The sequence below is a fragment of the Alosa sapidissima genome, chromosome 2 (assembly GCF_018492685.1).
Source record: "Alosa sapidissima isolate fAloSap1 chromosome 2, fAloSap1.pri, whole genome shotgun sequence".
In the NCBI taxonomy this organism is placed as follows: Eukaryota; Metazoa; Chordata; class Actinopteri; order Clupeiformes; family Clupeidae; genus Alosa; species Alosa sapidissima.
In genome coordinates, this window is record NC_055958.1 from 41,451,695 (window position 1) to 41,467,694 (window position 16,000).

The 16,000-nt window shown below is 42.5% G+C and overlaps 1 protein-coding gene across 1 annotated transcript in view; it reads right to left on the minus strand.

Annotated features, from left to right (window-relative positions):
• Window positions 1-16,000, minus strand: part of LOC121697648 (trichohyalin-like) — a 102,765-nt gene that overhangs the window by 35,231 nt on the left and 51,534 nt on the right. The window contains exons 9-10 of the mRNA XM_042079266.1: window positions 1,319-1,333; window positions 808-819 (exon numbers count right to left, since the gene is read on the minus strand). Of these exons, the coding sequence (XP_041935200.1) occupies window positions 808-819; window positions 1,319-1,333 (27 nt within the window). The remainder of the gene's footprint in view (window positions 1-807; window positions 820-1,318; window positions 1,334-16,000) is intronic.

The following is a 16,000-nucleotide window of genomic DNA, read 5'->3' on the forward strand; positions in this document are numbered from 1 at the left end:
CATTTTTTGAAAACAACGAAAGGATGGAGGGAACATAGCAAAGCTTGGAGTTATTTCAGATGGGCTACAACAAGGTAGGTGTGGTGCTTGTCAAAACCTTAGCACAGCTGGAATAATGCTTATAGGCTGATGTTAAAGCGCACACACTGTTTAAAGCCATACACAACGGTAAATTGAAACAAAACTAAAGGTAACTTTAGCCTTTATAGGGCTGTATAAAGTTGTCCAAATTAATAGGTCGTAATTAGGCATTGTTGTTGTAAAGATATTGCATGTAGATGTACTATATAGGCTACTAAATTTTTAGTTGACCAATGCACGAACAAAACCGGGAAATGGACAAATATTATCAAGGCTTTGAATGTTTCCATCTGTGCACAGGGTGTCTGTAGATCGATGTGCATAGTGTTCATTTCTGCAGGCCTGTGGCCATGCATGCGCCCTTGAAATAGCATCTGAATTTGCGCCACTGACTTTAGACCATGAGGTTCCTGGTCTGTGGCGGAATTGTATTCTGAAACTGCAAAATATCAACAGGGACCGTTTGCGCCGGAACACGCCCCCTCTTTTCGCTGAAACGCCCCCGTGGGCGCACATGTACCTGCGGAGGGAAAATTCCAATATGCGCTGAATGCAAAATAGGAAAGACAAATGCGCGAGTATACAAAGTCAATTGCGCTGGAGATAGAGCCCAGTGTGTGTGTGTGTGTACGTGTGTGTGTGTGTGTGTTACCAGGCCTGATGACCATGATGACCCCCCTCCCTCCTAAAGAAACCCAAACACTCCAACTCCTCTCTGGTACTTACCAAATGCAGCATCTAAAGAAACCAGAAGCAGAGATGAGATCATTAATGAGGCCCAATGGACACACACATCACATTACATAAGGACATACAGTAAGAATACACATAATACAGTGTGTGTGTGTGTGTGTGTGTGTGTGTGTGTGTGTGTGTGTGGTGTGTGTGTGTGTGTGTGTGTGTGTGTGTGTGTGTGTGTGTGTGTGTTTGTGTGTGTGTGGGTGTGTGTGTGTGTGTTTGTGTGTGTGTGGGTGTGTGTGTGTGTGTGTGTGCATGTGTGTGTGTGTGTTTCACATGTTCATGCTCTCATCACTTTTCACTTGGTCACTACAACTGTGTATGTGTGTGTGTGTGTGTAATGTGTGTGTGTGTGTGTGTGTGTGTATGGGTGTGTGTGTGCATGTGGTGTGTGTGTGTGTGTGTGTGTGTGTGGTGTGTGTTACTAGGCCTGATGACCACGATGACCCCCCTCCCTCCTAAAGAAACCCAAACACTCCAACTCCTCTCTGGTACTTACGTCTCATCCTCATATCTAAAGAAACCAGAAGCAGAGATGAGATCATTAATGAGGCCCAATGGACACACACATCACATTACATGAGGACATACAGTGAGAATACTCATAATACAGTGTGTGTGTGCATCTGGTGTGTGTGTGTGTCTGTGTGTGTGTGTGTGTGTGTTGTGTGTGTGTGTGTCATGATGAATTTGTGACTCCACTGCAGATGCTCATGTTCTTATCACTTTGCACTGGGTTACAAACGTGTGTATGTCTAGAGGTGTGTGTGTTTGTTGTGTGCATGCGGGGTGTGTGTGTGTGTGTGTGTGTGTGTGTGTGTAGCCCTATGGGAAATTATATAATAAAGTGTAGAGATTCATAAATAGAATAAGTTCTAATAAATAGAATAAATAAGATTTAAAAAGGTTAAAAACATTTGGAATAATAACACAGAGTTCGATGTATATATTGTGATATGTATGGAATTTCATGGTTATGCAGGTTTATGATACATGTACAAGGATACAAGGATACAAGGATACAAGGAAGTTTATTGTCACATGCATATAGTTACTGGAAGTAAGAAATGCAGTGAAATTATGTCTCTGGTGTCAGCCTATTTGTGCATTTTTAAGGGGGGGGTAAAAAGTGCAGTAGAAGAGGGGTTTAGTAGATTAAGTGGCAAGGGCTGCATAAAAAAGGTGGGGGAGGATTGGGATTGGGTGGGGGGCACCAACAAGGAGCACCCAAGAGCAACAGGGGCAAGGAAAAACTCCCTTACCAAGGAAGAAACCTTGGGCAGATCCACGGCTCAAGGGGCTAACCCAACTGCCAGGGGTCTTGGTGTGTGTGTTGGGGGGATGACAGGGGAGATGGGATAGTGTGCTGTGTATGTGGGGAGAGGGCAGTGTGCAATATGTGTGTTGGAGAAGCTTCCTCATGAGACAATGTGCTGTGTATTGGGGGGGGGGGGGGGGCAGTGTGCTGTAAGTATGTTGGGGATGTGTGTTGGAGAAGCTTCCTGATGAAATAATGTGCTGTGTATGTAGGGGGAGGGGGGGGGCAGGGACTTACTATTGCAAGCAGAGTACTGTATGTATGATGTATGTGAGTGATGACAGTGAAGATGTGTGTGTGGGCGGGAGGGGAGTGGAGCAGTGACTGTGTGTGTGTGTGTGTAGTGTGTGTGTGTGGGTAGGTGGGGGCAGTGTGCTGTAAGTATGTAGAGGATGTGTGTTGGAGAAGATCCTGAAGACAATGTCCTGTGTATGTGGGGGGGGGGGGGGGGGCAGTGTGCAGCAAGTATGTAGAGGAGGCTTACTGTAGCAAGCAGTGTGCTGTATGTATGTGAAGTGATGACAGTGATGATGTAAGTGTGTGTGTTGGGGATGGGGGTGGGGGGGCAGAAAGGCTAGGCAATTAAGGACATGGGTAGATGGAGGAGAAATCAAAAATAATAAATAAAAAGTGTGCAAAAGTTGGAGAAAGTCAGATATGTGTGTGTGTGTGTGTGTGTGTGTTTTGACGTGTGATGAAATAAGAAAATAAATAAAAGGTCTGTAGCATAGGGAGAGGGATGTAAAAGTGCTAAAAGTCTTGTAGGTGTGTGTGGGTGTGTGTGTGTGTGGGGGGGGGGGGGTCATGAGTGCTGAGGAGTGAATGAGTGCAAAGTCAGTATAGTGTGAGTTCAGAGTTGGGAAATGTTTGAGAGTGCTGAGGAGTGAATGTGTGCAAAGTCAGTATAGTGTGAGTTCAGAGTTCGGATGGCCTGGGGATAAAAACTTCTCCTGAGTCTCTCAGTTCTGGCTTTGTGACTACATAGGCGTCTTCTTGATTTCAGCGGTAGGAATAATCCATTGTTAGGATGAGAAGAGTCCTTCAGAATCTTTTGGGCTCTTAGGAGTACTCTTCTGGAATAGATATCTTGTAGAGCAGGGAGTTGAGTTCTTATAGTACGTTCAGCTGAGCGCACTACTCTCTGCAGAGTACTACAATCTCTAACTGTGGAGTTCCCATACCAGGTGATGATGCTACCAGTTAGAACACTCTCAACCGCTGAAGTGTAGAAGGCCTTCATGATGGATGTAGAAACTTTGAATTTCTTTAGCTGACGAAGGAAGTAGAGTCGTTGTCTTGACTTTTTCAGAACATATTGAGTGTTAACAGTCCATGTTAAGGCGAGACACGGCAGGTGAAAACATCGTTTTTTCATGCACTGGTCAATTTCGAGATTTTGGGCTAATTTGCTACCTTAGCATGTATTCTTTCACACTACTACAACAACAAAGCCCGATTTACACATTTAGGTGTTTATTTCATTACATTTTGTCTACTCGCGCCTGTATATTTCTCCTAAATTCACCAAAAGTTAGTCTTCTAACGTTTCATGCTGTACCGCGACCGTGCTACAAAACATAACATGTGTAGTACCGTTGGAAAGCTCTGTTTTTCCTGCATGACGTTGTGCTATCCAAATATGGACACTTCCTTTGTAACCGCAACCAATCGCGAAAGTTCAAAGGCGAGTCTAGGCTGAGAACGGAATCTCTTGGCTGTGTTCCAAGGCTGTTTTCTCAAATTGAGTTTTTCTCATTTTCTAGTAGAAAGATCTCAGCCTATGTAGCACCTATGTACACCAAACTTTCCAGATATACACTTAGCAGTGTTCTGAAGATATTTACAGAGGGATTTGTTAATAAATCATTACTGGTCTGATTTATGTGACATTTTAATCAAAAATATATGGCAAAAATCGATTTTTTTAAGGCTATGGACAGTATATTCTGATTTCCTAGGTAATGAAAGCAGATATCCTGAAATCCCTCTGTAATTTTATTTTTATCTTGTATGCAAACAAAATGAAAAAATAATTTTGTACCTGGCTTTATCATATGTTCAGATCTATCTACCGGACTCAAAACACAGCCTTGGGGAGCACCAGTGCTGATGGTTAATGAGTCAGATGTCAGACCCCCCACTCTAACCACTTGTGAACGGTTGGTGAGGAAGTCAAATATCCAGTGACACAGGGTGGTGTTCAGTCCTAAGGCCTTCATCTTTGTGACCAAGGTGAGATGTGTGCATTCGTGTTGAATGCTGAACTAAAGTCAATGAACAGCATCCTCACATAATTCCCATTCCCCTCCTCCAGGTGAGTTAAGGTGGTGTGCATGAGGTTTGAGATGGCATCCTCTGTAGACCTGTTGGCTCTGTAAGCAAATTGGAGGGGGTCGAAGGAGGCAGGGAGGGATGAGCAGATAATGTTTTTCACAAGCTTCTCAAAACACTTCATCACTGTAGACGTCAGGGCTACTGGACGGTAGTCATTCAGACATGATGGACTTTTGTTTTTCGGTACTGGAACAATAACAGACTGCTTGAGGCAAGTAGGAACTGTCTCTTGAGCCAAAGATGTGTTAAAGATATAAGTGAACACAGGAGCTAACTGAGCAGCGCAGGATTTCAAAACCCTGTTAGAAATTCCATCCGGTCCAGTAGCTTTTCTACAATTTACCCTCCTAAAGGCATTGCTCACATCGACCTCAGAGACACAGAAAGGTGCATCCTCATTTGCTTCACATGCTGCAGCTAGTCCAATATAGTCTGTGTTTTTCATGTCAAAGCGAGCATAAAAAGCATTAAGTTCATCAGGGAGGGCTTTACTCACATTCATCATAGGAGGGGACTTTCTTTCAAAGCCAGTGATGGTTCGGAGTCCTTTCCACACTCGTGCTGGATCATCCTCCAAGAAATCAGCTTCAACTCTGTCTCTATAGCGCCACTTAGCATCTTTAATAGCACTACGTAAACTATAAGATGCTGCTTTGTAATCCGTCATATCCCCTGAAATAAGCCCAGCATTATAAGTCATGGTGCGTGTCTTTAATGCCGTTCTCACTTCTCTATCCACCCATGGCTTCTGGTTAGGGAAGCTTCGGATCTTTACAGTTGGGATGATGGAATCAGTTAGCATATTGATGTAACTCAATGATACTTCCGTAAACTCATTGATGTCAGCAGAGTTCGTCTTGAACATCTCCCAGTCAACGTTGCTAAGGGCGTCCTGTAGCCTGGCTTCCGATTGGTCAGTCCAGCGCTTGACCTCCTTCGTCACTGGGGGGTCCGTCCGACTTCTCTGTTTGTACATAGGCAGTAGGAAAACAGCGGCATGATCTGATTTTCCGAAAGCTGGTAGAGACTTCGCTTTGTAACTGTTCTTGAACTGTGTGTAGCAGTGATCCAGTGTGTTGTCACCACGTGTAGGGAAGTGAATGTGTTGAATAAATTCAGGCATGGACCGGTTCAGATGTACTTGATTGAAATCACCGGCCACAATAAGCGCAGCTTCAGGGTGCGTGTGTTGTTGTCTATTGCAATATTGTAATGTTTGTTTCTAATTTCATAGCTAAAGAAATGTTGTTAGGATATTATGTTTTGTATCTAAAAGAGGAAATACTGGAAATGTGTATTTTATGTTACATTTGTATTTGAGCCAATGAGAGTTTAGCTAGAGGTCAAGGGTTATCAGGAAGTAAGTGGGAGAAACGAACGATACGAGGATGAGAGAGAATACGCAAGTGGATGAACAGTGAACACACGGATAGTGTTTTTGCAGTAACCAACAGTTTATAGTAAGTGGTCGACTAGATCACTGGAAGTCACTTTACTGTGGAAAGAGTAAACGCGTTGTGTTATGAAACTTCGGATAGAAGTATAAGTATAAGTATAAGTATATATACTTTTTTGATCCCGTGAGGGAAATTTGGTCTCTGCATTTAACCCAATCGGTGAATTAGTGAAACACAAACAGCACACAGTGAACACACAGGGCCAGATGTACGTACATTTGCGAACGTAGCGTTATCAGCGCCATGGACACACCGCAGATTGCGAGCGCTGTCAGACCCAAGTTTCCGTCGTATTTATCAATCGTTCAATCCTTAGTGTAAACTGCGACTTTCTCTGCCCTTCTCCGCCCATAAACGCAATTTACGAATGTCCACAACTGAATGGCAGCGCCTACAAGCGCAGTTGAATGAAGTTAACTGATGACAACATTAAAAAGAATCAAACGTTTAGCGATCATGAAATAATACCATACATGATAAGATGTCAACAAGCAGGGAGATAATGAAGATCAGTAGTTCTACTCAAACTACTTGTGCATGTAGGCAGGCCTGTCGCAAGAGGGGGGCGAGGCCCTGTGCGAACTTGACGGGTGCGAGGTGCGAGGCCCTTTTAACTACGTGCATGGAATCATGCAGCCCACTTTACACCCTACTTTACACGTAACTTAGGCTACTGTCGGTGTATATTTAGTAGTAGGATAATACATTGACATGTCTTTAAGAGGGGCAATGATATATAACATTATAGCAGGCACATAAATTGTTGGCCATAATAAGCCGTTTATTATCCGTCACATCAACAACACAGACATACATGTTAGCACAGACATAGCTAAAGGTGAACATTTTGACTTGAAGAAAATGGTCATGAAGTAGGCTATTAGGCTACTGAACGCAATTTGTCGATATCGAGCGCACGACATTCAAACTAAACTATTGAAGATATGTGCATTACATAAACTGACAAATTAATAACACGCATAACATAGTTTGACTCACCATAGCCTACTTTGAAAAAATCGACCTTTCTGGCTTTCGTAGGCTATGCACAGTGATTTAATTTACAAAAGCACATATTGCATAAATACTTTATTGATTCTCACATTGGATATCCTCCTCCCTTTCGATGCTTTCCTCCAGTTGTAACGATTGTAACGAGTTGTTGTTAAATCGCTACTGCCCTCATTGGTGCTAACATCATTAACATTAACAATAATGCTTGTCTCCATAACCGTAGCACCACTGTCACTATCCCTGTGTGGCTGCTGCTGCTCGGCCACATCTCTAGATTAATTATTCACAAACCGATCCAGAGAACCATGCAGTGTCTTGTTGAACTCCTCTTTCTGTTTTAGTTTCTTTCTTTTCTCAGCACCAGACTGAAATTTACGAAAGCAGTCGTGCGGACGTGCTGCCGACATTTCCCCTTCGTTCTGGCTCGCCTTCCCGGCCGCAACAAGCCCGCTACAAGCCTGGCCGGCCGGCGACCGCTACAAGCCTAGCCTACGTAACAACGTCATGAAATAAAATTAAAAGATATTCATTTTTATTTACTTTGTTTTTAAATCTTAAACAATGTATATGCAGATTTAAATGAAATACAGTTCTTTATTTTAGAGACATATTGTATAAAGAGCAGCAATAAAGATTTAGAGATAAATCTGCAACATCATTGGCCAGGTGCGAGGCCCATGAGAGCGCGAGGCCCTGGGCGACCGCCCAATTCGCCCCCCCCTTCCGACGGGCCTGCACGTAGGCTATGGGAGATTGGTCAAATCTAGCAAGTAGGAAAGTTTAAGTGAATGACGTGAAAGTAAGACATGCGAAAGGCCAACGAAAGTTGAGGTTGCTTTTGGTAGTACAAATACTTTCACCACAAAAACTGGTGTTCTAAATAGCGATTCTGTTGTCTTTGAAAGGTTCTCTTATTGACGCATTGAACTGCAATGTGGATTAACACCTGCTTTTACAAGGCGGAAGTATTTAGGCGCAGAATAGACGTGCGCTTTCAGGAGCAGTCTTTGTACATACCGCGGAATACATAATTAGGCGCTCTTTACTCTTCCCCTCCCATCTTTTTACGCTAAACTCCCACTTTCCCCTGGAACCTCCCATGAATGCATATGCATGACATGACAATCGCAATCTGCCACTTTCAGCTCCCGCGACAGGCAGTTTGCGCTTTTACATCATTGCGGCCTGTTTGTACATACAGTGGGCAGTGCTTCGATTTGGCCAGCTTCACTCGCGGTCCGCGCGTGGGATCACGCGGTATCACGCGACTTTAATTTGTATTTTTCCAGTGAGACGCTGCAACAACCCAAACAACCGGTAGATGGCTCAAGTGAGCAGGGTGTCTCGAAAAAAGAAATGGAGCCTGGAAAACCCTACACAGACTTCACTACAGACTTTAGCAGACTGGTTTAGAAATAATGTAATAGCCAGAAATATGCCTGCTCTGCCCTAATAAAGAAATATTTGGTTAACTGCGAGTGAATCCCGTTTGCAGCCATAGAGACGCAGGACAAATTAAACATTCTGGTTTTCTCCGAGTGCAACGATGATAGACAGACATCATTTGGACAAAATATAGAGTATTAACCTCCGTTGCTCAGCCAAATGCCTTCCTGTTACGTCCTGTTATCACGGAGTTACAGGCGATAAACGATTTTTGATGGTCACAAGTTTACTTCATTAGGGACTGTTCGTTATTTATTTAAGGGGCTACCGGAGGAGTTTGGGGAGCATTAGTCCAAAAAGACGTGACCCTCCCTCGCCAGCAATACATTTTTCTATGACCCTCCAAAGTGATTATGAAAAAATCACTGTCAACTTTTTCCGGGTTTGTCGCCTACTGTATTTTAACGTTTTCACATATTTGGCCATAAGCCGTTTATCATAGGCTATCACGAAACCAAACTACAAAGGCGAACACTTTAACAGGGGGAATTAATTGGGCATGAATCATGCTGAGCTATTTCGCTACCTTAGAATAATAAGGTTCTATCTGCGTTTTGAGTAGGTACAACCGGGACGATTGAAACGGGGACGAATGAAACATTCCGGTTTTCTCCGAGTGCAACGATGATAGACAGTTTGGACAAAACATGGAGCATATTAACCTCCGTTGCTCAGCCAAATGCCTTCCTGTTACGTCCTGGTATCACGGAGTTACAAGCAATAAACGATTTTTGATGGTCAAGTTTACTTCATTAGCGGTTTATTTTTTTGGATTATTAAAGAGTGTTTTTCATTTAAAGGTTTGACTTCGTGCTTATTCAGTAGAGCATTTAGTGCTCTCCCCAATCCCAGACGTTCACAGTGCATGTTTGTTTGTAATGGATGCAACCGCGAGATAGGCTATGCATTTGACAATGAGTTGTTAACAGAACCAAGACATATAGCCCAGCAGCAATCTAGGGACTGGTCGTTATTTATTGAAGGGGCCACCGGAGGAATTTTGAGTGCTTCAGTTGGAAGTTGCATGACCCTCTCTTGTCTGCTAGAAATTGTTCAATGACCCTCCGACAGAATTGTTAAAAAAGACATGACCCTCCCCTGCCAATTGTCTTCCGCCCGCGCCACAGCCACACACTTTGTGATAACGTTCTTAAATCAATCTTTCCCGTGAGCTTGCATGCTACCAGTCCTTCCTTTTCAAATGTGTTGCGCCTGTTTGCACAATTTCACAAATAATCATATGTGATTAATAGTATGACAAAAAAATCCCTGTGCACGGGGACCGAAACAATGCATGCCAACTTTTTCCGTGTTTATCACGTATTTTAACTTTCCCCGCTGTCTTGCCGTTTTAATGTTTTCCCGTAGAATATCCCATATTTTAATACTCTCATAACAGCCCTGCCATCGGGCCTGTCTCTGTGTTGCCCTGTTGCTACCCATTGCCCTTCCAACGAAACAGATGTCTTCAAATCATCGTTTTCCTTGCTTGAAGGCGAACTTTGAGTGATGTTAACCTATTTAAGTTTAACGGCGCGATTGTCGTGAGAGCACGATTCATTGGCGCTTGCATGTTCGGCCTTATGTCTACGTGCGCACCTGAGGCTACTCAGCTGCAAGAGAAATAATTTCCCCTGTTTGTATGTTCACTGCAGGTTGGCCTACCATAACTTACCAACTCTGCACTGTAGACTGGCTATTTATATTTTTCTGTGAAATAAGCAAATGTATTTGTTCAACTTTATGAAGCAGAATTACGCATAGGGTACTTGGAACATAATACATTTGACAAAGGACAGATGAATGTTGCTAGTGACAAAATATTAACTTTCAGTGTTTTACGATGTCTTTGTCATGGGGAAGTGTTTTTCCCCATGCATTTATTCTAGGTTACTGTCAGTGACTGCCGTGAGAGAAGCGGGTTCTGTGTTTCGTTCATGTCAGTGACTGACGCGAGAGAAGCGGGGTCTGTGTTGTGTTGTGTTGCGTTGCGTTAATTTATTTTCATTGGGCATGCCCTGCCGTGCCGTCCACAGCTCTTCAGTTCTGACAAAGCCAAAATTACTCCTTTTGAAACAATGAGTGCAGGAAGCGCGTTTGTATGGTTATATTGCTTGGGGGGGGGGGGGGGGGGGGTGTCCCAAGCAGCTTTCAGCCATAAGGCTACTTTGAGAACATTTCAATTCACCCGACACTAATATTCAAAATGTTGAAAACTATTTCGGCATAGCCTATAAAGCAGTTTAATTAAATGGAATGTTAGTTGTAAACAAACGAGCTACTTGGTGAGGCTTGGCCTCACAGATGCGCTCGTGCCTTAGATGGCAGGAAAAATCTTCACGATAGGCCTATTAACTAACCACCCGATTCACGTTGGCTGGGGGGAAGGGGGGCCATCAGACAATTGTGCCCAGTTAATTCGGCCCTTCCCCCAAAAAATCACACCTTCCCACCTCTGACAGCTTAAAAGAAGTCAAGATGACTCCTTACTCACAGACCTATTCACAAACCTGCTGTTTTGAAATCCTATGCAGCTACAGGAGCTTCCAATCGCGAGGAAGCAATTTTGCATTGTAGGCATAACTAACATGCAATAACGCCGCCAACAACAACCAAAACTAGGCTAATCATTGTCAACATGTAAATTAAATGTAACATTAGTGTGAATCAAATTAAAATGTTCTCTTTTGCAAACGTAGGCATAGTAACAGAATAATTTAATAATGTTACAAAGATACTACATCAATCCGTATGTTTCATTGGGCTACTAGGCTATTTGTTTTGCCTTGATTCATTTAGGCTAGGCCTTTTTATTCAGGGGCCATATTCACAAATAATTTTAAGGCTAAAAGTAGCTCCTAACTGGCGAATTTAGGAGCAACTCCTAAAAATAATGGGCGTGTCACTCCTAACTTCAGGACTCCTAATTTTTTCACAAAAAGTAATTCACGAAGCATTTTAGACCTAAATGTAGCACCTAAGTCTGGGACAGCTTAAGTCGAGAGGACTCCTAACTCACTAAGACCTATTCATAAACAGCTTTTTTGTGGCATTTTACGTTGCAATGTTTTGAAATGCCTCAACAGGAGCTTCCAATCGCAAGGGAACAATTTTGCATTCATAAAAGGGATGCAATAACGCCACCAACAACAACCAAAACTACTCATTGTTTACATGTAAATGAAATGTAACGTTTCATTGTGAATCAAATTAAAATGTTCTCCTCTTTGCAAACGTAGCCTAGGGATATGGTGACAGATTCATTTAATAATGTTGCAAAGGTAGGCTACTGCATCAATCCATAGACCCATGTTTCATTAGGCTACTAAGCTATTTGTTTTGCCTTACTCTTTATTCATTTAGGCTAGGCCTTTTTATTCAGTTATTAATCATCTTCCGTCCTTCGCACTACTTGTGTAGCGCACGCATTCTCCGACCTGTCACCTGTCAGTCATCATCGGAAGAGAGGTGTTTGGAATTCCCGCGTTACAATCGTCAGCCAATCAAGGTGGTCACTTCAGTCAAGCTCGTGCATGAGTAATGACGTCACCCATAGCCACGAAGACTCACTCCTAGTTTAGGAGTTGTCTGAAAGGCTTTGTGAATAACTTTTAAGAGAAAACTCCAATCTAAAATCTTTAAGTGCGATTTAGGAGTAGCCTACTCCTAGTAGTAAGATAAAAGCCTTTGTGAATAGCCTACGACCCCAGTTATTCATCATCTTCCGTCCTTGTGTAGCGCACGCATTCTGAGACCTGTCACTCATCATCGTAAGGGAGGTGTTTGGAATCATGCCCGCGTTACAATCATCAGCCAATCAGCCAATCAATGTGGTCTCGCTTGCCCATTTACCCAAATTAATGGTCGAATATTACTGATGATCATTGTTATTTAAGAACATGCAGTGTGCGTAGGGTACCAAAACATCTTGCTCGTAAAAAAGCATCATAACGCACATTCTGGCGGGTCTGTTATTTACTGTAGGCTGCGCAAACCACATGCCTTTATTTTGGGCAAGCCTGCATTAATTCATTCATTCAACCTTTATTTATTCTCGGAGGGTCATTGAGGGAAGCCCTCATTTTCAATGAAGCCGAAATTACAGAAGCGAAGCAAAGCGCTCCACAAACAAGACAACATTCGAGGCCTTCTGTTGAAGAATTTTATATAAAGCCTGCGCTGACAGTAATCCTCCTGCCCCTGATAGGCCTACCACAGCTGTGGATAGTGTGGAGTGTTCAAGTAATAAAACAATCCAATGTGTGTCTCAATTGTCCCCCGCTGACCACCTCACACATTTCTCTAGATTTTGCAACGAACTTACATGACACAATGCCATAAAATATGCCAGTTTTAGGACACAGAATAATGTTTGTAATGATACCAGGTAGGCCAGGTATTGTCGAAGGTGCATGGTGAAGTGAAATTCTTACTTTGGAAAACAAACATTTGCCGATATCATCGCCGATCATCAGAATATTACAGATTCTGTGTTCTGGACTGTAGGTAACTTGTTAAGCCAGTGGTTCTCAAACTTTTATTTCATTCCCCACTTTGATCAAGGGGCATGACTGATGATAGTGGAGATAACGTGTTATCCCGAGGCTTTTGCAAGTAAGCATCTTCGACGGTAGTCTATTAAAAATATAAGTTTTCGATGTCCCAAACGGAGAGCCATACTTTATTGTTTTTAACGATCTCTATGTTACTCACAAAAATGTAGGCATGGGGACATGATGAAGTAGGTTATCCAACTGTCGTGTGTTAAATTATTGTGATTACGAGCCAGTGGTTTTCAAACATTATGCGTGACTCGGACATCTAACTAAATGCAACAGGCTCATATCGTCCTCGCATTCGCAAAATGAGGACCAGTGTTTTGTCAAATTGCAAATAGCTATTCGTTTTAACTATTTTTTTACAAAAAGCACTTCATACTATCTTAATCTTGGAATATGGGGAGGGAAGTGGCGCGTCTGCAGTCAGCCAAATATGAATGTAATTCTGCGGCATAAAGCAGATGTAATTGTTTATTGTACAGAAAAATAAAAATGACATGTCAAGCAGTCAATTGACTACATTGCAGTCAAGAAGTAGGCCAAATTAATTTACGAAACCAAAACGTGGGTCATAGTTGTCTAAGCCTCTATTGCGTAGCCTGTTAAAAACGTAGCCAGATAGTATTAAATCGGCAACAACATTGTTTTCTGCAGAAGCCTACCCAAGGCTACAGATTAATTCTGAACAGTTATTTCTCTACTGGCTCAATTATCACACCACTGTTTTGATTTGCGTAGTTGCGTTAACCCCAACACTGACAATAATGTAGACAGCAAATTTCGATTTTCGTGTAGTCAAGCCTTAAGCCATACCCAAGTAGCCTAAATCGAGGTAATGTTTAATTATGCCTGATTTATTTTGTTATTGAATTCGTAGGCTGGGATTACTCTCGGCAACAATTATGTAAGGGACGGCAGGCAGAGCGATGTACAGTGGCAGAGCGACGCACAGTGGCTGAAAGTGGTACTAAAGCTTCACGCAGCTTCACGCCGCGTAATGCGCGAATGAAGTGGTCATTTGAAAGCGATGCCCACTGTACCTCGCAATGATTTTACATGCACATTGCGAAACAAATACGCCTGAAATGGGCGCAAAAGCGTTAGTACATCTGGCCCACAGTCAGGTGAAGCACACACTATCCCGGCGCAGTGAGCTGCCTGCTACAACGGCGGCGCTCGGGGAGCAGTGAGGGGTTAGGTGCCTTGCTCAAGGGCACTTCAGCCGCGGCCCACTGGTCGGGGCTCGAACCGGCAACCCTCCGGTTACAAATCCAGAGTGCTAACCAGTGGGCCACGGCTGCCCCAAAGTTTTGACAGTTATCAGAACGTAGTTAAATTTCCAAGTGAGTTAGCTGTGGAGGCTAGTGTTTGTGCTTGGACTGAGCTAACGAGTTTGCGGACTGCCAACTGTAATAGCACTGTAATACCAAGTCAAGAAGAACACGGAGCTTCAAAGACCTCACTTCGGAACCAGTTGATGTCATGGATGACAACTGCCGCAAAAGATCCTCGCTATTCTCCTGCATGCGTGACCCCCTGCTTAATCTCTGAGGTACCACATTTTATTTAGCCACTCTTGGTGAAGCAGCCATTTTGTGTTTGTAGGCTACAACGCACCCGAGCGACTATCAGGCCTGCAACGGTGAACATTTAAGTTTGGTTTATGCATATGAAGAAGGGTATTGCCGGCTTAGGTTTTATATTGGCCATAGTATATAATATTTGAGTTAAAAGATGCAAATTGCATGTGAATGTGATTATTTGATTGGGACAGTTTACATGTGTGTGTGCGAATGTGTGTGTGTGTGGTGTGTGTGTGTGTGTGTGTGTGTGTGTGTGGTGTATGTGTGTGGTGTGTGTGTCATGATGAATTTGTGACTCCACTGCAGATGCTCATGCTCTCATCACTTTGCACTGGGTTACAAACGTGTGTATGTCTAGGTGTGTGTGTGTGCGTGCATGTGTGTTCGTGCATGTGTGTTCATGCTCTCATCTCTTTGCACTTGGTCACTACAACTGTGTGTGTGTTTGTTTGTTTGTGTGTGTGTGTGTGTGTGTGTGTGTGTGTGTGTGTGTGTGTGTTACGCAGGGCTTGTATTGCTCTCTCTCCCTTGTTTATTTTGTGTTTGCACCACCCTCCAGAACTTATAAAGCCCCTATACCAAGATGTCGGTCTCTCTCTCGGCTTGGCCTTCTTGCGGACAACATACTGGGCATGTTACTTTAGTTTAAACTTAAACTCTTGTTTAGCTTTAATTCTTTAAATACAAACATCTTTGGTAACGCTTTAGAATAACATGTGCTTATTAGGTATTAACAATGCACAATAAGCAGTTAACAATTCATTACTAACAGTTAGTTAACTGTTGTTATCCTTTAATACTGTACAGTGGTTCTCAACCTTTTTTCAGTGATGTACCCCCTCTGAAATATTTTTTCAGCCAAGTACCCCCTAACCAGCAAAAAGCATTTTTAGTTGAGAAAAAAAGACTTAAAACAGATATCTAATTTATTAAACTATGGAACTGATAAACACATACACATACAACTTATATTTTCCTGAAATATTTATTAAATAATTGTTTTTTTAAAGTATTTTTGGATTCTACTTTTTAAATATATACTGTATATTTTAACCCTTAATTTTTTTAGGCCATTTTCACTACCTTTATTCACAAGGATTTATTCTGGTCATTGTAAGTGCCACACACATATACGTGACCAGGCACAAGTAGCAGAGACGCAATTCGTGAAAATTGACGTTGAATTTTTTTTTTTTTTTTCAAAATTAGTTATTTTCGGTTTTTTGCAGAGTGTGCAAGTTGAAGTCCTAAAGAAGCAAATCCATGTTTCAGATAACAGCATTGGTTGCTTTAAAAGTGTTAGAGTGCGTTTACTAAAAGATTATGGAACTCAAAAGATTATGGAAAAAAACACCACTTTTCCATCAAAAAGCTTGTTGTAAAAGGCATAACTTGTTAGATTTAAGAACTAGGTTCGCTAGCTCTGTGTGTTATGAGTCCCATAGAACAACACTGCCATCTACTGGATTA